We start from the raw sequence: 22,292 nt of genomic DNA, 5'->3' as shown, positions 1-22,292 counted from the left end.
AATTTAAAGTAATATTGACATCAGCCCACTATCGGCAGTTTGTGGAGTTGGCTTGCTTTTGCTGTTTGATTCTCTCGCTGTAAGAACCAGTTTGGTGCTATGCTTTGCATTCGTGTTTTACACGTATTTATATTCCATTAAATCACTCTCCCACAAAAGCAACTCTCAGGCCTAAGAATTAAATAACCATTAAGAGCGCGTCTGTAGGTTGTTAAATGTTCCTCAGTTTTAATGATGGATTTCTTGTGTGTGTGTGTGTGTGTGTGTGTTGGGAACATTGGCTTGCATTTTGCCCCCGGGTTGGTCAGGACTGTGTGTGTTTTCGCTTCCCCCCGCTGCCCGTTTGTTTAATATCCATAGAATAATGTCAACCGGGTAAAGTGATTAATTTGTAGGGCTGTGGAGAGTGGGTTGTAAGGAAGGAGAGACAGACCCCAACAAAGGGGAGACCCAAATCAAGGTGGAGGGGGTGGTGAGAGGACTGGAAGTAGTGGCTTGTTTAAGGGGAATAATGGGACAAGCTTCTTTCTCATGGTTATTTCTGGATATTGGGATTATAATCACCGACCAATTTCACTGCTAACAGCACAAAAAAAAGGAGACAAGCGGTTGGAATAGATAACCTTAACGAGATAAAGAGGAACATGGCGAGGCGCGCTGTCCTGAATGCACCGCGTGTACGTCTTATTATCAAGTTAATTAAAGCTAGCATCTGACAATGTCACTCTCGTGTAAGAAAACGTATTTAAATGCAATGTCTCCGAGGACTTTGTGTCAAGGGCTTGCTTTCATTGAGTTGCTGGTCTGTTTTGCCTTGGCAAGAGCACAAGAAACCTGCGCCTAGAAATCACAGCTGAAGGGTGCCTTTAATGCAAGCGCTTTTATAAGCAAATGTCATGCAGGCAATTATAGAATTTTGATGTATAAAATCAAAAAAAAAATAAAACGATTTCCATAATTTGTGCAGATTGACTGCAGTACTACAGACACAAAGAAAGCCTCATCAAACGACAGCGCTCTCCATTAAAGCGTGCTCTCAAACGCTTTAAGAGATTTTTTTTTTTACAAAGACTGTTAGAAACATTAAACCTTCCACGATTAAAATTTTACAGATTCAGATTGTGAAAGCCGGTTGCAGTGTGGACTGGAGGTCAAGTGACGAATGGATTATATGCTTCTTCATAATAATATTAATTAAACAATTTGCATGGTAATAAGGTAACAATTATCAGGGCTTATGTTGAAAGATACAGGTTATTACAACACGCCAATCACGAGTCAGGGGTCAGACAGTGAGCGGGGGAAGAGAATTCAGCTCAAATTAACATTCTGTCAGCTGCAGAAATTGGTCAAATAAGTCGAATTAATTCTTTGTAATAAAGAGAGAAAAGTCCCATTGCCTGAGTTTGATTAAGCCTCCCCTGTATTCACAGACACGTCTCCTGTACTGCAGCCACAAAGCTCAAACATAAAATGAAGCGTTTATTGCTACCGGCAAATTTGGGTCCAGTGGCTACAGTTTACATTTAGTATTTATAGAAAGTTAAATTAAATTACGGTGAAAAGTGCGGCCCTTGGCCTCCCCGACCTCCAGCATTAATACTTCTCTCCATTCTTATTACTCCGTCTCTTATAAGTCAAACTGGAAATGTGGTCTCTTTTTATTCTATTATTGGTATAATGTTCGTGATCTACTTCGGACCTTCGCAAATTGCCACCGTTTTTCAATTAAGAAATCTAATGTTCTGCCAGGTAGTGCCAGCTCAGCGTGAAAAGTGACAGGCTTTGAAATGTTATTTATATTTTTTTTAATAATTCCAACATAAGGCAAACACCCTATTTCTATAAACATAGTGTACCCTCAACCCCCTTTGCCATCCAGTTACATTGAATATCGTATCCACATTATCAGCTCTGATTTCGGGTCATTGCTGATTTTATTGGATGAAAGCTTTATCTGAAGTGAGTTTTGCCCCTCGTCCATCATATTTAAAATTTCACCACCACTGACCAAACTTTTCCCCATTAGGACTTTTATATATATATATATATTTATTTATTTATTCCCTCAGAGCCAACACTTTGAACGCCTCTGTCTCTCGGACGCTTTCTTTGCTTCTCTCACTCTAAAGTTCTCCGCTCTCTCCCGTGACATTTTACAGGAATCTCTCCCCTGCCCCAGCTCTTGTCCCTGCCACCTCCTCTTCTCCAAACTATCCTAAAGTTTTCCTGCTCGAAATCCGAGCCACCTCCCTGGACTGGACGGTGCTACTGAAACTTCAGTGTCCCTTTTCCCAGCATCTCTTCCACTGTCAGTCTAAGGTCAGCGTCCTGTGTTCCAAGCTGGTGCCGTTGTAGAACAGACAGTTAACAGATTACTGCCCTTTGCAATAATATTTAAACAACTTTTCTACCCCTTTGGGTAGAAAGAAATAACAATCAGACGCAATTGTCAAACAAAGGGACACACTATCAATTTATGGAATTCAATCTGCGACCGTGAAAGACACGGAAAGATTAATATTCCCAACCTCACAATAATTTTATTTTAAAAGCTATTAAAATGAAGAGGACGAAAAGACGAGCAAGGTGTAAATGGGATGCACAGTTTAATATATTTTGCTGAAAGGCGACATTTCTAATTTAATAAGCTTTTTAAGGAACCATTCGGGTTGTTTTCACATTGAAGGTAAGGGATGGTAAAATCTGGTGAATCATTTAGGTTTAATGTGTTATGACTGAGATTTCCGTTTATTTATAGGCAACCTATTGTCCTATTAGCAGAAATAAGGAAGATTTTTGAAATAAATAACAATAAATCAAAGCAACAATTAAAAAAAACATTTATCGCGTAATATTACAGTTGCAGACATGGCCTTAGGACAAGAGCATCTTAATTTTTCTCCCTCCCAATTCGGAATGCTCTTGCAGCCAGTCCTGGTCCTTAACTTGAAGAGTTTCTTGAAACTTTGCACTTTTAGAATTTTGCCGCCCTTCCATGAAGCAATCTGAACGAATTCTTGTAAATATTTGTTTTATTTCTGTGTTTTTATTTTTTTAAAAATGACTCTTTGTCTAATTGTTTTTTTTCCCCCTCTCCTGTTGTCTGCAGCTCGGCGATTGAGAGCGAGTTTAGAAACTTCAGTGGGGAATATAATTTAATTAGAACAAAGCGGGACTCAGGCTCATTAACATTAATCACCGGTTCAGAGAAAGTGCCTGATTTTTTTTTTCCCTTTGCATGGGAAGAAAATAATGAAAAAATGACTCCTTGCACCCGTGCACTGGTGTGACCTGTGTTTAATTAGCACCGTCCTGTGATTAATAATTCAATATTTACTTATTGTTGTCGATATTTTCAATAAAGAGCGAATGGCAGTTTTAAAGATCCCCCTTTTTTTATATAAGGCACCGTCACGATAGCTTTAAATATTCATAGTGACAGAGCAGTCTAGAGCAAACGCCGAAGATGAAATATCATGTTCTTTTAAATGCATTGTGACAGCTCTGGAAACAGCAGCTGATGAATCCTCTATTATCCGATCAGTCTATTTGCCGCTCAACGTGTCCCTGTAATTGGCCCGACATCAGTTTAAAAGCTGACCAAGGAAATCGTTCTCTCTTTGAAAAAAAAATCTTGGACAACACGATGGTCAATGTTTGGGAGAGAGAGAGAGAAAATCTATTAGTGTGTGTTGTGTAGGGGTGCAGAGAAATTGCATATGTTTACTCTGTACTCTGTTTAGTATTTAACCAGGTACCAATCAACCTGCGGGAGCCTGGGCCCGTACTCGTCAAATCCTCCTGCATTGTTTTGACAGCTCATATATTGTTTATTGAGGTGGATGTCATGTATAATTAGCGATCGATATGGAAACGTTTTCAAGCGGTCTTAATACCCACTGGTACCAACACACACCGACTATACGTCTCTGACGTCAGACGCGATTAACGTTTCTTATTGGTCCCAAATTCCCAAAGCCTGGGCTAATTATTGGATCCTTTATGTTCATAAAGTAAAGACACATCCTCCCCGTCCACTAGCATGTCAACCGCTTTTCTACTTTTCCTGCATACATTTTGAAGTTCACCCAAATCCTTTAAGTGCAATCTTTTCCCCCCCTCTCTCTCTGTCTCTCTCTCTCTCTGTCTCTCTCCCTGGCCCCTTTCCCCCTGCAGGGAGATGATGGATAGCAGGATCCTAGAGCACCACCATGCTCAGTTTGGAGGCACCTTGGCCAGTATGGTAGGATTCCACTACCCCCTTACTCATCACCATGTGTATGAGCTCGCAGGGCATCAGCTGCAGTCTGCCAGCGTCCCCTTCACCATAGACGGATTACTGAGCGGCTCCTGCACGGCGTCTGTGGTCAACCCGTCCCCTCTGATGCCTTCGGCTTGTAACGTGAACGGGGAGAGCCAGTCGTTCAAACTGTCAGGTAAGAAAGAGAGAAGTGAGAGTGAGAGAGATAGAAAGTGTTCGGCCCTCAGCCAGGCCAAGAGCTGGACCTGAAGGGGGAGGAGGTGGGGGTGGGGGTGGGGGGACATAACGGCAAACATAATTATATTATACAGCAGAAACTAATTAAAAATTAATCATACAAGGGGATTGATTTATTTCAAAAACGAAAGAAAGGGTAGTTTAACACAGGAACGAGTACAATAGCCCAGGTAACTACAATACAAGGACGGTAATGAGGACACAGAATAGTGTGTGTACAAGATATTTTGAAAGTGCATCTTGGTTATATACCGGGATCCGGAGACACCCGGAAGGTATGGGGCGTCGATTGTATATGTTTTGAGTGTGTGTGTGTGTGTGTGTGTGTATGGATAGATAGATGGACATGTGTGTTCAGGCGCTCTATAGCCGTGGGAATCGGTAAGTCGATGCTGTGGGAACGTAGCGCTCTTTGCCCAGGTCCTGTGCCTGTAAAAGCTGCACATATTGTTTTCATCAAGCTCTCTCTCTCTTTAGTCGCTGGGAGAGAAACTGCATCGATCCCGACTCGGATGTAAACGCCTTAAAACCGTTAACAATAATGCACTGGGACAATGCACCTACATTTCAACAAATTCAAATACAGTCACAAGTCTCATGTAGCCAGTGTCTATTTAATTCGGGTTATTTAGATACTGTGAGGAAAAATAACTATCATCCTTTTTTCGTTCCTACAATAAAAACATTGCACGAAAATTCTCCACTTGCACTAATATCATGGAAACGAGTACAATTCTAAAAGTGCAGGTAAAAATGGTTAGAAGGCCTTTGTAGATTGTGATGTCTCGTGTGTATTCCAGAGACGAATTCATGTACTGCCTGCAGTCTGGTCGTTTTTATTTCATTTATTCTAATCAATGTTTTCCTTCTTTCCTTCACCCCCCACCCCCACCCTCCGTCCTTTTTCTGTCTTATTCCCCTCTTGTCACAGACTCGTCGGATCCCGAAAAGGACACCCCTGGTTGTAAACGGAGGAGGACGCGGACCAATTTCACCGGCTGGCAGTTGGAGGAATTGGAAAAAGCCTTCAACGAGAGCCATTATCCAGATGTCTTCATGAGAGAGGCGCTGGCATTGAGACTCGACCTGGTGGAGTCTCGGGTTCAGGTAAGAAAATAATTAAAATTAAACCTTAAATAAAACACGCATCATAACGAGCCCAGTGTGTCGAAAGATTGCACTGTAATAATCCAGCTGACATCATCTAGTATTTACAAGATGTGGTGACATTTTGCAATTTGAATGGGCCGCTGTCAACGTTAAAATGTGTTTAATTCATATTTTTCACGTTTAAATCACATTTAAAGCACGATGTTTTTATTTTGTAATTATTCCTTATTAAATGCAATCAAAATTGGAGTTAGAATGAGAGTTCAACAAAGGGAAAACAACAATGGTGCATTTATAGATATAGTCTGTGCTCCTATTTAAAAACAAATGATTTGTTAATCTGAGTCTGATAAGCAGTCCATGATTGGTTTTCCATTTTTGTACTGTAGAAAATCAAGTGATTGTGTATAAATGTAAAAAAAAGAAGCTACTAATGGCAACAACGAGCGGTTAAAACACGCAACTTGGCTCTAAGTATTCTGCACCGAAAATGTTTGGTGTTGAGAATGTGTTACTTTTTGCTGTTAGAATTGCTGCGAGCAGTGTTTACCTTTGTCGGACTGGACGTAAACTCTTAAACGGAAAGCTGTGTAAACAGTATTATAATGGGAAGAAGCCATCTAACATTTCAATGGGATAATGAGAATAATCAAGTCGTACACCTTCTCAAAATTTGCAACAGGCTGGGCTCTGTATGCATAAAATATGTTTTTTTTTGGGGGGGGTGATTTTTTTTTTGTGGAAATGAGTTCCAAATATGTTATGAAACATCCGGGCGTGTACAAATCAGGACGGAACAACCGGCTGTCAAAAAACCCAGAACGACCGAGTGTTAAGTTAAATAAATGTGTTTTAAAATTATAATTCTATTGTCACAATCAAGAACAGGATTGTGGCATAGGTTGAACAGAAATATCAGACCAAAGACATAGCCGTTCCTGACCCTTCCCTGTTCTTAAGCACTTTATCCAATTTGTTGATGGGTAGTTAAGTGAGGTTTAGATGAAGTCGAGAATGTTTATTTCCCTTAAGACGGTAATGAGCACTTCTCATTGACAGAACAGTTGGAACCGACACAAAGAGAACTCCTTGTAAAACGATTATTGGCCAGTCTAATTCGTGTTTAACAAGGGACAGAATAGAAAAGACACGAGTGGGTTTTTTTTTTGATGATCAGAGGGAGCTTGTTTATTTTCTAAAATAAAACCTTGTTTAATATCTTTAATTTCGAAAAAAAAATCCTCGATTGTGTATAACGAAAACGCGTTGTGTTTCTAATGATTTTCCTATTTGTGTCTGTTGTGTGTGTTGTGTGTGTGTTGAGCAGAATGGGTAGAAGATGGCAATATTGGGCTCTGTCAAGAACTGAGGGTGACCGAGTTTATTAATTATTTCCTGTAGGAGGCGAGAAGGAAATGGAAACATTTAAGTACTAAATTGCAAGTTAGAATTACACATTAAACTATGGTGACGAAAGCTGTCCGATTATTAATAGCTGATCATCGTTATTTGAGTTTGCACTCCCTTTAGAATAACCATATCCGTTGCTTCCATTGTGCTCTCTCATCCACACACCGCCCCCCCTCCCTGACTGTTTTTTGATGAGGTGAGGACTGATAAGTTGAGGGGCGGATTCAAGCTTTGATTCCACCTCCACCGCGGGGTTTGCAAAATAAACTGCTTCAGTTGAAATCGCAAAGCATCGATTTAATTGATAGAATTACACGCGAGATTAAATGCAATTCGTTTGTCAATTAACCTAATTCAGGTTTTCGTGTTGATTGTGTAAACAAGATGTTATTTACACAGGAGAGAATGGGGAAGGGGGGGTGGGAAACGCAACTCCCAAAACTTCCTCTCGCCACACAGGTGCTGGAGTTGGTCCCTGTTTGATGCTGTCCCGGGTCATTCAAAGAACTTTAAACCATGATTCCAACATGCTATCCTCTTCTAACAATCTCTGTATTCAACCCCAACACTGAAAAGTTTACAGCCATAAACAAACAGCAAGTGATTTTTTTTTTAAAGAAAAGGAGAACTGGGCTAAATTTTCGAAGTGTCCTGCGACTGAAATTGGGCCAGCGCTCCACTTGGACAGTTCTTATTGCTGAGGGACATTGAAATAGAGCGTAACCGGCTGGTGCCATTGATGTCTTAAAACTGGCGTGTTAATGAGGTTTCAAGATTCTCATTTTTTTTATTTGTTTGATGATAAAAAGCTTAACTGGCCATTAAAGTCCACTCAGTGGAAGCAGGAAGTTACAGTCGGGCTGGATATGTAAGGAAATTGGGTATAAGCAAAATGACCTGTTCAAACATAGAGGATCAAAAACATTACGGAATCTTTGCGGGGAGAGGAAAATTGCTGTGAAATTCGATTGTAATGTCATTTTCATTATTCGGCATGTAGGTCTGGTTCCAAAATCGCAGAGCTAAATGGCGGAAAAAGGAAAACACCAAGAAGGGACCCGGACGACCGGCTCACAACTCGCACCCCACCACCTGCAGCGGAGAGCCCATGGACCCCGAGGAGATTGCCCGGAGAGAGATGGAAAAGATGGAGAAAAAGAAACGAAAGCAAGAGAAGAAACTCCTGAAATCCCAAAACAAGCTGCTTCACTCGGAGGGGGACTGCAGCATTGCCTCGTCCGGCTCCGAGTCGGATAGCAGCGTGGTCCACTTGCAGCCGGCCAAAGAACAGGTTTCCATCCGTGCCGAGCCGAGCCAGCACTCCCCGAATGGCAGCAGGGACCAAACCGAAGCGAACTGTGAGCAAACGGGACCAAAGCTCTCCCACCACCAAAGAACCCCGTCCCAGAATAACCCCAGCAGATCGTCGGATCTGGACTGCAATCGGGATAAACCTCAAAGTTACCTGTGCACGAACGGTCGCTCTTCTAACCTGACAAAGTGCGATCAAAAAAACAACCCTTTCAGTGTGGAAAGCCTTCTTTCTGACACGATGCCGCGGCGCAAGGCTCACTATGACTTCCCAGCCTTGCCAAACCCCAGAGCAGTCATTGGGAAAGGACATTTCCTTCTGTACCCCATTACCCAGCCTTTGGGTTTCATCGTACCCCAAACCAGCATCCGGACACCCCCCGTCCAACCTCCATCTCCCTCTGGGCCAGACACAACAGCTCCAGAAACAGACCAGGTACATTCCACTTATCCCGGGACAAATTCAAACTCCACACAAACCAACTGTCCCGGCTCGGATTCGAGCTCAGCACAGACCAGCTATCCCGGGTCAACTCCAAACGCCACACAAGCCAGCTATCTCGATACGAATTCCAGCCAGCTTGAGTCAAGTAAAGCTCTGGCCTCAGAGAGTCCAGATGAACTAACCCAACAGAACCCGGACTCTCCAGAACCAGTAAAAACAAACTGCCCTGGAGAACACATGACAGAGTGCGAGGACGTGGATATGGACTAGCCACAGACTCTGAAGGAACATCACATCTGCAAAGCAGACACAACAAATCAAAGAAACAAGAAAGAGGGAAAATAAGGACTTTCGCGTATAATTCACTAGATAAACATGTCTTTTCAGTTTATTTAGTTTGTTTGCTATGCAGGTTGATGTCTGTGTGAATTTTCACTGGCCAAGAGATGCGTTCAGATATTAACCCAGCCCTGTTTCACTAAGCCGAGCCAAAACAGTTTCTTATATATACACAGTTAACATTGGTGTCTGGACGCAATGTATAAAACCAAGAATCCTCTCCTCTCATTGTGTAAAACCCAAACAAATGTATCAAATATTTATATATGATGTAACTTTTTTTTATAAATAAATGTTTCTGTTTTAAAAAAAACTGTTTTGTCTGTGATCTGTCAGTGTTAATATCTGTACAGGAGCTGAGCTGCTCTGGGTAGATTCTGTGTTTGTGTTTATTGCTATAAGACCTTTATTCATTAAAATGCTGTGAATCTCTGGCGAAGCCGGAGGGGCCACCGTGCTGCCCGCTTCCTGCCGCGTCCTGATATGAAAGTGATTATTTTCCCGATGGCAGCCGAGGTCGGGTTTAGCCCAAAGGGTTATTACACATTACCGATTTTATAGTGATATGAAATCACACAAGTTCCTTCAATAATAGAATTAGCATGAAAGGGCTGGGGCATAAAATTGAAATTGGAAAATAATAGGATGAGATGTGTGTGTGCATATTTGGCTGTGCTGAATTGGTTGTGAAATGGAAAATCGTGGGCTGGAATTTTCATGAGGTTTTCTTTGTCATGTATCTTGTAGCAGGCTATATTAAGATAGATGTTCGATGATATCCTTCATTGTTCTGTCGCTTATATTGATGTTCTGGTGTTATCATCCTATTGATCATGTGTCGCCTGTAATAGGACAGGGAAAGCAAACGCGCCTCAACAAAAGAAGAACACATTTGTTCTAATAGGGAGGAGACCCAAGGGGGGAGTTTGAGAGATTCAGGACAGCTGCACCGATAGAAAGAGGGGCGAGGAGGGGAGGGGAGGGGACGGGGGAGGGGGGGGGTGGTGGTGGTGGTGGTGGGTATATGGAAAAAAAAAACTTTGCCAGAAACTCGCACCCAGCTTTGCCTCCCTCCCCCTCCTCACCCATCACCCCCCTCCCTCGCCAATCCCCTTCAATTTACAGGGCACTTATGCAGTGTAAACTACATCAGTTCCCTGGGAATTAAAATCCCAATTATTAAAACCATTAATTTTGTCGAGTCTGTGCACAGTGGAATTATGTTTACAGCCTAGTTAAATATCGCTGATCCCTTCTGGTCATCGGGCCTTTTATTTGCAAATAAATTGAATATAATAATAAGGCAGGCTTAGTTCTGGGTGCGCGCAGATGAATTTCTGAGCTCCCGTTCTCTTTAATAATATTTACATAATTTTCGCTCGGTGCCTGTGATATTTGCTCTGCAGGATGCATCAGCTTTTGGAGAAAAAATAATTAGATCAAAAAAGAGAGAGAATTTGTGTCGAGACGGACGTCACTTAAGACTCTCTGGGCAGAAATTGCATTCTGTACAAATTCAGTTAATAGGAAAATGATTGTCTCGGTGTCCTTAAAACTGGTCTCGCCTCAAATCCCTGACCTTAGCAGTCACGCTTGCCATTTCTGTATCCGTTTGGTAGCAAAAGGTGGAAAAATATAATCTGCGAAAGGGAAAAAAAAAAGCCCCGGCGTTTAAAATGCTATGTTGTTTTAAATAACGTGAAATATTTCCCTTGCAGCAATAAATTGCCTCCTTTCTTCAATTTGCAGCTGTTCATTTTGTCCGTATAGCTCATGTTTTATTTATTTACAGCCATAATGATTGCGGTTGTGAATGAGGCCGAGTATCGGTCGCTAGCAGACACATGTCCTTAAGGTGAATTAGTGATTTAGTTAAGCAGTTTAGTCCAATGTTGGTGCTGCTCTCAGCTCAATAGGGTTTTTTTTTGCTGAGCCCGAGGAGGAAGCTGTTTCTAGACAAACTATCAATCGATCTAGCTCGCAGTCTCCGGGAGATGTGTCCGCGATGAATCATACTTTATGAATTCAATTTATACCAAGAGAAATTTTCAATTTGAACGCTGGATCATTATGGGACAGTGCAAATTGTTTTTGCTCTATTATGCATCGGACGCCATCATTTTTCTTTCTAATTACGGAGGTGTCAGGTCGAGCTGTCATCCCGGCGCTGATTTTCAATTTAACTGATCATCATACATTCATTTTCCCATTTGATAAATCTGCTATCTAGACGAGGCGCCATGCCCTGAATATTAAGTTGCACACAGAAAGGCGCAGTAATGGGGAGTGTGCATGCAATAAGTGCAGATCACGGAGCTAATTTAGCACCTTGTGCGTTTCCATCTCGTTTTCTGATTTTCAAATCTCCAAGGACTGAGCTGAGCCCAGGGGCTGCAGTCTTCTCTCTCACAACCGGTTCCAAAACGGCTGGTTTGTATTACAGAATTTCCAAATTAGGATATCAAGCTTAATTAATGGTAATTGAGTTCTTCAATACGTGTTATTTTTATTTAATAGAAACAAATTTGCACAATTAATTATGAACGTAATTTTCAAGAGCCCCATTTGCAACACATTTCCAAATTAGCTGAAGCAAATTAGACGCTTTTATTATTATTCGGCACCCCCCCAACCCCCCCCCCTCTCCCTCGCCGCCCCCCCTCACTCCCACCCCCTCACAAAGTGTTTACCGAAGAAGCATATTTTTGTTTGGAACCCCTACATCCTTACAGAATGATAAATTGCTCAGGTTCGGAAGGTGTAGTTTATTTTGTGATTTATTTTTAACCCGGGGTTGTACACGGCTCTGACAGTTTGGACAAATTAGCAATCCTTCGCAGCCGCCTCTAATGAGAGGGGTTTATCTCAGCACCTCGCAGCTAGCGTGAAAAATTACCGCGTACTCAATAAGAGGTGTCGGATCGATCGGAGAGCAGAGTGTAAATTACAAAAAAAAAAAATCCTAACCACATTTAATCCGGAGACAAATTCATATAGATTAAAATAATGCAGCTGCAAATGGGTGTGAGACACTTCGACTTCACAGGATAGAGTTGAAGTCGAACCAAACTAGCCAGCTTCCTGCAGACAAGATCTTGTTACAAAGCTTTACATCGAGCAGGTTGCTGTCTGCAATGTTTCTTTTCTCTAATTTTTTAAACACGCCATTTAAAATCCAAATTGATTGAACTATTTAATTAATAATGAATACTTTTTCATAGACCGATTTTAGAATGTCCCTCCTCATTTCAAAGATGTCTCACACGCACCTTGCGAGGACTGACGATAGATTCTTATTAAGAATATAATTTATTTGCACTGATATTGCACATAGCTACTGGGAAACTCTCCAAGGAGCCTGGAATGAACTGTACATTTAGTCTATAACAGCTCTGCTTATATTATCATGCAACTTCGGGCTGAGGGTTACACTTTTGAAGACTACACGAATTTACACATATTTTGGCAGAAATATTGTGAGATATTTGTGACTTTTTTTTGCAGTAAGCGTAAAATGTCTCTGAAGGTGCTTTTCAAAAAAAACCTTACATACAGTTTGACAGGAACTTACATTTAACAAAAAAAAAACTTGCGTCTAACTGTGTCAGACGTGAGGGAGATGCTGCCAAACGATTTAAATTTGTAAACTGTAATTGATTTAATAGTGAATTAAGAAGTGCCGTGTGTATATTTTCAAAGATGTAGAGTTGCATTAGGACTGAGACAGGAGCCTCGAACCTAGCGAGTCCAGAAACTTGTCCAAGAACGGAAAGAACTGATCAGTTTTTTTAATTTTGCAACAAATGAAAATCCACCCTCTCCTCCGATACCCTTCTGTAGAGGTTAAGATTCTATGATGTCCTTTTAAAGAAAAATGCTGCATTATTGAGGGAAAGGTTTCTATTTTATCCCGGATGAAATTCAACATTTAAACTGCCTCCGGAATCCTGGAAATTTGTTTCGATTTTCCACACCTGATTCACTGAATTTTAATCTGCAGTTCTCTGATTCCAGCCACGGCCCGGCTCTTATTTGAAAATAGTAATTATTTATTTATTTCATGGGCGTTTGTTTGGCGGTGTATTTGTAGTCAAACATCATTTAGAGAATTCGCGCTTACACATTATGAACCATTAAACAAAGACTGGGAGGGAAGAGTAGTTTGTTTTCATACGTGTTATACGTTACTAGGAGATGAGGACACCTGGGGAACTGAGGCAATCGTCATAAAACCACCAATTAAATCGTACACTGATCGATAGAACATCAGAGAGCAAGCTAATAATAAATGATTATGACTTGAAAATGAGCTCCCCTCATAAAATAATGCAAATTACCCTTCGTTTATACTTCACACCAATAAGTAGCGTGTAGGTGAGGATTTACTTTTTATTTAAAAACAACTTTGTTTCAGTGTGCAAGTCGTTAACATATATGAAGGTTAGTACGCGCATTAACATGATGGTAAGGTTCGAGATAGGGAATGCTGGTCATAAACACGTTAGTTACACACACACACACACACACAGCTACGTATTTATACAGAGAATAATAATTTAATAGCTGCTGCCGGGTACCATGGTCCATTTAAATAATTAGACGCTGTCTCCCTGTGATAAAGGTTTATCTAGAATTTTGGTGAAGAGACGCTTTCTCTTTTCGACTTAAACTAGCTGCACTTATTAAATGTTTAAAGCCCAATGATCATGCTCGCTTTCCTTCAGCTATTCTGCCACCTCACAAAGATTGCAGTCATCCAAATTGTTTTTATTTATTGTCTATTTCACAGTAGTAATAGAAAAATAACTTTTCAGCGTTGGAAAGCAAATGCTTGGAAGTAATGTGGAGAAAATCTACAGATCTAACTTTTTCAACTGTGCAGTACTGTATTAAACGCAACCAGGCTGTGGCTTTTCAGCTATTTGTTGGAAATGAATCAAATCTAATTACGTTTTAAATGTAATCTTTTACAATTATAACTCTTGTTGAAGACTTAAATAAAGAAACGGAAGTTAAGAAGGAATTTCAGTCGCCCCGCAGTGCACTGGCTATTTCAATGCATTGGATTTGTGAAGAGGACACAGGTGACTGAAGGTGTTGGATCACTGGGAAGGACATATGTACCATAGCACATCAGAATAAAGTATTATCTTACACTACAATGCACAGAATTAAACTGACACTCAAAATCATATGTATTAGATTAAAGGAAGAACTATGTTGAAAACAGTTTATTTTTTCTCTATATATATCCAGTAACGGATTCCATAATATACTTAGAGCAAATTTAACTAATAAAACTGTCCAGTCCAGGGATTCCCTATGATTAAATGGCAGAATCGACATCTGAAAAGCTGATTGTCCACGGCCAGGCCCACTCGTTTCTGCTGCTGCAACATATCCCAGTCATTGTATCTCCACTCGTTCCCACTAATTATCACCTTATGGAACGTGTTTCATTAAGGAAGCCTGTTTTTAGTTAATTATCAGTAGGCTGACCAAAAATAATAATCATTATGATCTGACCCTGACTGAATGACAGCAAAAGCCATTATATATCCTTCCACTCAGCGACTCAGCCACATTCTCCCTCGGTTTTTATACAATAACCAGATTTGTTCCGCTTTAAACTTGCTTCCAGTGCAAAGAGGACACTGGAGTGACAGAAGGATTAACGCAGTATTTATTCCCCATTACTGCCTTTCCTGAACGCAATTTTATAATCGTTTATATGAATTCCCGCAAATGTTGCTGCCGGCAAACGGTCATTAAAAAATCTTCCCTCCATATTCTACATATTGCCAATGTGTAATGGTTCTCTCTATTTTTCGATCCTCCTTCATCCCAGTGGCGTTTCTGCTACAGTTCGAAATCCTCCTGAACCCCTAAAGCTGGACAGTCCCGGTTTGGCTCAGTAACATGCCGAGTGCTCAGGCCGCATGGGGTTACCCGCTGTGGTGGTAGATGGCGTTTAACGGGATTACTGCTCGGTTGGATTTCGTGCTTAAATAATAAAAACAGAAAATGCTGGAAAAACTCAGCAGGTCTGACAGCATCTGTGGAGAGAGAAACAGGGTTAACGTTTAGTGCTTGTTATCTTGAGTTTAGATGATGTTGTGGATTTGAAATGTGGTCCAGTAGTTGGATTGGGGTTTCTGGTCAGCCAGTTTGGAAGTAATTTAGGGTGGAATAGATTTGCACTTGATCGGTTTCGATTTTCTGGCCCATTATTGGATTGTAGATAGATTACTTGGTTGTATCGTTTAGTCCGGGAGATTGAGGTTAGGTACTTCATTACAAACTATTTTTGAGTTACAGTTTGGTCCACTGGTTGGAATGGTTTCAAATTGTTTGGCATTACTTTGTTCGGGTGCTTTGTTAGGGCATTGCTTGGGGTCAGCAGCTGTTTGGGTTTACGCACGATATGTTGGTTTATCTTTTGGGAATAGTTTTGGATTGTATTCATGCAGTTTGGTACAATAGGATAGGTTCGGATAATTTGGCCCAGTAAACTGGGTTTAACTGTCTCGGCTATGGGGTTCAGGAAATTAATCCAGCGCTGGACTAGTCTGAGACATTTTGACAAAACGTGTTTAATTTAGATGGGCTGGTACAATATTAAATTACGCCGAGGTAGTTTTGTGCAGTACATTTTCGATCGCAAAAAATGGTATATTGTTGGACCAAGTTTAACCGGTTTGGTTTAGACCCCGTGATTCGACTGAATTTTTACAGTGTGCCGGTTCAAACTCTTCCCTTAACTAAAATTGTATTGGGTTCAATGTTCTGGAAGTTAATACATGATTTTGAGGGTTAGATGGTTTAGTAGTTTGATACAATAGTATTTTGGGACTAGTGTTAATGATTGGCAGTAAGGCGAACGGTTAGAGTTAGGGTTTGTGATTAGGATTAGGGTCAATGGCTTGAATTAGAGATTAGGGTTAAATTTCAGGTTTAGCGGTAAGGTTTAGAGTGGATTCAGTGGTTGGAGCTAGGGTTTAGGAATATTGGGCAAAGTTAGGGGTTAGGATTAGGGTTAATGGTTTGAAGTAGGATTAGTGGTCAGAGTCAAGGTTTTATTGTTAGTGGATAGGGTTAGAGAACACTACTAACAATGTCATTATTACTATATGCGTCCTTTCTATTTCATGTATGTTAATAAACTCACGTATACCAGTCACAGAAAAGGCATATGAATTCTTCCTTCAAGGAACCTCGTTTCTGGTCCAGCAGATTTGATCCTTTCTTTCACATCTCTACATTTCTCACAGAAAAAAATTGGCACGAAAACAGGTAGGTCCAGAAATTGTACAGATTACATCCAATCATCCGCCTATCTGCAGTGCCTTCTGACAATTGCTATCGCCAGTTCTGACCTGTCACAATCTGATTCATCCTTTACTTGCCTTTCACCTTCACTGGAGCTGGTTTCACCATTCTGACCATTTCACACCCTGAGACACTCTGATTCCCATATTATACCCTCAGTACAGTGGCCCCTGCATTTGGTGTCTCAGTGTACATGGCCCTAATTTGGTCTCACTGTGTAAGTGGCCCCTGGATTTGGGTCTCAATTTAAATGTGAAAGGAAATTTAGAACACGGAGACACAGTCTCAGGATCATTTAGGACATGGATGAGGAGAAATTTCCTCACTGGGAGCACTGTGAATCTTTGGAATTCCGTACCCCCAGAGGGTTGTGTATGCTCCATTGTTGAATAGGCCTAAGGCTGAGGCAGACAGATGTGGGTCTGCCAGGGAATCAAGGAGTGTGCGGAGCGGGCGAGCGCAGCCAGAAGGTTGGCTCTGACCGTATTAAACGGCGGAGCAGACTTGAGGGGTCCTATGGTCCACTCCTGCTCCTATCTCTTGTTCTTATGAGTTGGGGGCGGGAGGTTGGGTACTCCAATGCAGAGTCGGTGAACCCGACTGAAGAATGAGCCCGATCCAGACTCTCAAGGTGCAGCCGCAAAAGGCTGGGTGGCTGGAGAGCGTGGGCAAAAGCAAGGCTGTGATTGGAGGATCCGTGAGCAAGGGCGGGGCAGAGGTGCTAAGTCCTCAAACCCAACAAACACATTTGCCAGAGTATGTTAGTTTAGATTTTTTAATATATCGATACAGTTTATTGAGGTGAGATAGTTTGGTGAATAGATGCTGAATATTGGGGTTAGATGGTTTGTTAATTTACTGTAGTGCGTTCAGGGTAGATAGTTTGGTAGTTACTGCATTGGAGTGAGATGGTTTGGTAATTAGTACTGTGAAATGGAGTAGATGGCTTGGCGGTTTAATACAATATCTTGAGGGTTAAATGGTTTGATACAGTAAACTGACGATAAATGCAGTGTGCTGGGATTAGATGGTTCGGTAGCAGGTTGGATTTAAGATTGGTGCTGATGGGAACGTTGCTGAGGTCGGTCCTGTGGCCCAGAAGCGACCCTCCGGTTTAAATCTGATTCAAACTTTTCAAAGACATGTTTGACAACTGGGGGAAGCTCATCACATCCTTAGACGAACCAGACCATTTTCTCCGCCAGCAGAATAGACATCGTTGTAGCTGCCGTGACACACACACATCTTTACCGAGGGAGACAATGGGCAGAAGAGCCAGGTGCCGACAGACTGGGAAGGAGCAGCATCCCCACCATCCAGCAATCGTTTCCTAGCAACTTTACCGACGGACTTTACCTCATAGACCCCAGCTGGCGAGAACAAAACATCTGGGTTGGGCAGACTCAGATTGGTATAGGTTATACAGGAAGCTACAAATGCATTGGTCCAGTTGAAGAGAACATTTGGGTTACACGCAGGCTATGCTCGGGTGATTCCAGTCTCCCGGCTCATCTGGGAAACCCACACAATCGCAACACTTGAGAAGGTGTGGCGGATCTGAGCGAAGGGCGGATATCCGCGGTGTTGCCCTGGTGTGGACGGATTGTTGCACACATCAGTCTCACACTGACATGAGTGATATGCGGAGCGAGAGGGGGAGATAAACATAGGGGAAGCCAGGGACTAAGTGCCGGGGGGAGGACACTAGAAGAGTGAGGGAGGAAAGGACAGGGTCGTTTGTTTTAATTAAACACACCCAGCTGACTGGATAACGAGTTGAAGTACTGAACGGTACAGGTTTTGAAGTGTAGAATAAAGCTCACTGAAATGAAACCTAGACTGAGAGAGACAGGAAGACTTGTGTAGCTGGATCAAAACCAAGGCTGGAGTCAGGTAGCAGTTCAGTGGAACCGTTCCCCTTCTATCTAATATTACACCAAGCAGCAGGTTTCATAGACATCATTGGGATTTGCTAGATTAATGTCGAACCTTTACTCGTCCTGCCTCCTCAACTCCTGGTTTCTTTGCATATGTTAAATATCTTTCCCTCCTTAACCAAATTCACCCTCTCCATCCCATTGCTCACTCTTCTGTCCCATTCTCTCCTCTGTCCCATTCTCTCCTCTGTCCCATTCTCTCCGTTCCCTCCGTTACCTCTCGCCTCCGCTTCCCTCCATTTGTTCCCTCCTCAGCTTTGGGACTCTCGTTTTCTTCTACTCCTCCCTCCCCTCTTCCTCCTCTTTATTCTTCGGTTTCCCTCACCCTCTGCTTTCCTCCTTTCCCGTCCCGAACTTTCTCTCCTTTCCTTTCCCTCTTGCCTCACTATTTTTTTTTACCACGTTCATTTCTTCCACTCTTCCTCTTCTCGCTTTCCCGGTTTCCAGTTTGCTTCAATCCTTCACTTTTCCTAGTTTCTCACCTTTCCTTCCCCTCCCCCACCTCTCACTCCCCCACGTCGATCTCCAGTCAATTCATGCCCTCAAGGGGGCTCCAATTCATTGCAAGGACGGATCATAAAGTTTAACATTTGCGAAGGAATTTCCAAAGTGAGGAATGATGACGTTTTAAAGCGGAGATAGAAAGTTAATTAAAAGATTGGCGGGAAGTCCAATCCGCCTTTGAACTGATTTTCCCAGTGACAGGAGGAACCATTTGATGAATTCTCTTTAAAAAAAAATAATTGGGGTATAAACTAAAGGGCAGTGAAAAACATCACTTGTTTTTGGGAATGACGAACCCAGTCCCTGATTATTTTGGATGTTGAATATATTTGACGCAGTGGGTGTCAGCTGTGGCTATATGGGCTTGAGAGATGCCTGTTTGTTTTCTTTCTACAGGAGCCGGGGTCAGTTGAGTGCAGGTTTTCAGATTAGAGAGCATTGTTCATGTTCCTGCCTCTTGTTCCCAAGGAATCGGAGAACTGAAGTTAATGTATCGTGAAGTGTGAAACTTCCTGTCCCGGGAGGGGATGGATGGGGATTCCAGATGTGACAGCGAGAGTTCCGCGCTTTCTCTCACACACACTTCACTCTCCCTCTCCTGCTCTCTTCTCTCTCACCCATACTTATCCGATTAGGATCACATCTTTCCTTATCTCTTTCATTTCTTTTTCTCTTTCTCACACACCCTCCCATATTCATCCTTCCAAAGCAAGGTTTACTCACTCAATTTCGTTCCTGTATCTCTCTCTCACACCGTTTTCAGTGTATCCTATTCAAAGTGTAATTTCTGTATCCTGGCGGTCACGCTCTGCGATTCTCTGTTCAGTTTCTGTATTTGCCCCAGTAACGTTTCTGAGTCTCTGGTTTAGTTTGTATCGGCTTTCGGTTAAGTTTCCATTTCTTTTATAGTTTGGTATCTGCACAGTTTCCAATTTGGGTATTTGTTTGATATTTTAGTTTCTGTTTCTTTTCCGTTCAGTAGCTTTCAGTTTAGTGTTTCTATCGCCATCAGAGCTTAGTTCCTGTGTTTCTGAGTATAGTTACAGTATCTCTGAGCCGGGATAGTTTCTGTTTCTCACAGTTTAGATTCTGTATCCCTCACAGTTTAGATTCTGTATCCCTCGCAGTTTAGATTCTGTATCCCTCGCAGTTTAGATTCTGTATCCCTCACCGTTTAAATTCTGTATCCCTCGCAGTTTAGAATCTGTATCCCTCACAGTTTAGATTCTGTATCCCTCGCAGTTTAGAATCTGTATCCCTCGCAGTTTAGATTCTGTATCCCTCACCGTTTAGATTCTGTATCCCTCGCAGTTTAGAATCTGTATCCCTCACAGTTTAGATTCTGTATCCCTCGCAGTTTAGAATCTGTATCCCTCACAGTTTAGATTCTGTATCCCTCGCAGTTTAGAATCTGTATCCCTCGCAGTTTAGATTCTGTATCTCTCACGGTTTAGATTGTATACCTCACAGTTTAGATTCTGTATCCCTCGCAGTTTAGAATCTGCATCCCTCGCAGTTTAGATTCTGTATCCCTCGCAGTTTAGAATCTGCATCCCTCACAGTTTAGATTCTGTATCCCTCACCGTTTAGATTCTAAAAGCATGGTGCAGCTTGATGGACAAGTTGTTGCCATTTTGAACAATTGGGAGCAAGTTCCTCCCAGTCATTAAGGTCAATGTGGCTGAACTTCAAAAGGAGATTCAGCATGTCTTTGAAGCACCTTGTTTGCCCTCTCCTGGAACACTGGCCATTTAAGAGTTGAGAAAACAGGACCTGGTGGGGGAGATATTTTTAGGCCATCAGGGCAAGAATCCAGTCCATTGCAGGATTTTGCAGTTGTTATAGAAACATAGAGAATAGGATTAGGTCACTCAGCCCTTTGAGCCTGCTCCACCATTCAATATGATCATGGCTGATCCTTAATCTCAACACCGTACTCCCGCTCTCCCCATACCCCTGGAAGCCTTTAGAGTCCAGAAATCTATCTATTTCTTTCTTAAATATATTCAGTGTCTTGGCCTCCACAGCCTCCTGTGGTAGAGAATGCCACAGGTTCACCACCCTCTGAGTGAAGAGGTTTCTCCCCATCTCAGTCCTAAATGGTCTACCCCATATCCTGAGATTGTAACCCCTTGTTCTAGGGGAAACATCATCACTGCAACCAGTTTGTCCATCCCTGTCAGAATTTTATATGTTTCAATAAGATTTCCTCTCATTCTTCTAAAATCCAATGAATACAGGTCTAGTTGGCCCAATCTCTCCTCACAGGACAATCCTGCCATCCCAGGAATCAGTCTGGTGAACCTTTGCTGCACTCCCTGTATGACAAGTATATCCTTTCTTAGGTAAGGAGACCAAAACTGCACACAATACTCCAGGTGTGGTCTCACCAAGGCCCTGTGAAGCTGCAGTAAGACATCCTTGCTCCTGTATTCAAGTTCTCTCACAATGAAGGCCAACATACCATTTGCCTTCATAACTGCTTGCTGCACTTGCACACTTGCTTTCAATGATTGGTGTACAAGGACACCCAGGTCCCTTTGTACATCAACATTTCCCAATCTATCACCATTTAAATAATACTGTGCCATTCTGTGAAGTGGACAACTTCACACTTATCCACATTATACTGCATCTGTAACGTATTTGCTCACTCACTCAGCCTGTCTAAATTGCCTTGAAGCCTCTTAACACCCTCCTAATTGCTCACATTCCCACCAAGTTTCATGTCATCAGCAAACTTGGAAATATTACATTTGGTTCCCTCATCCAAATCATTGATATATATTGTGAATAGCTGGGGCCCAAGCACTGATCCCTGCGGCACCCCACTAGTCACTGCCTGCTACTCCGAAAGACCCATTTATTCCTGTTCTCTGTTTCCTGTCTGCTAACCAATTCTCAATCCATGCCAATATATTACCCCCAATCCCATATGCTTTCATTTTACACACTAACCTCTTACATGGGACTTTATCAAAAGCTTTCTGAAAATTCAAATACACCACATCCACTGGCTCTCCTTTATCTATACTGCTAGTTACATCCTCAAAAAACTCTAGTAGGTTTGTCAAACATGATTTCCCTTTCATAAATCCATGTTGACTTTGATATTTTCTAAGTGTCCTGTTATTACATCCTTTACAATAGACTCTAGCATTTTCCCTACCACTGAGGTTAGGCTAACTGGTCTGTAATTCGCTGTTTTCTCCCTCCCTCCCTCCTTTTATAAACAGCGGGGTTATATCTACCACCCTCCAATCTTCCAGGACTATTCCAGAATCTACAGAATTTTGGCAACTAACACATCCACTATTTCCATGGCCACCTCCTTTAGTACCCTGGGATGTAGATTATTGGGCCCTGGGGATTTATTGGCTTTCAGTCCCATTAACTTCTCCAGCAC

At 42.0% G+C, this 22,292-nt stretch overlaps 1 protein-coding gene across 1 annotated transcript; it reads left to right on the top strand.

The window, feature by feature from the left end:
• The first annotated feature begins 4,094 nt into the window (after positions 1-4,094).
• On the top strand, positions 4,095-9,421 carry uncx (UNC homeobox). The gene is made up of 3 exons (XM_078559274.1): positions 4,095-4,439; positions 5,433-5,608; positions 8,022-9,421. The coding sequence occupies exons 1-3, from the start codon at positions 4,184-4,186 to the stop codon at positions 9,045-9,047; spliced, it is 1,458 nt and encodes a 485-aa protein (XP_078415400.1). The 5' UTR covers positions 4,095-4,183; the 3' UTR covers positions 9,048-9,421.
• The last annotated feature ends 12,871 nt before the right edge of the window (positions 9,422-22,292 follow it).

This window comes from Cetorhinus maximus, chromosome 15 (assembly GCF_964194155.1).
Source record: "Cetorhinus maximus chromosome 15, sCetMax3.hap1.1, whole genome shotgun sequence".
Lineage (NCBI taxonomy): Eukaryota > Metazoa > Chordata > Chondrichthyes > Lamniformes > Cetorhinidae > Cetorhinus > Cetorhinus maximus.
The sequence above is the reverse complement of the archived record's forward strand: the minus strand, read 5'-3'. Positions and strand labels throughout refer to the sequence as shown.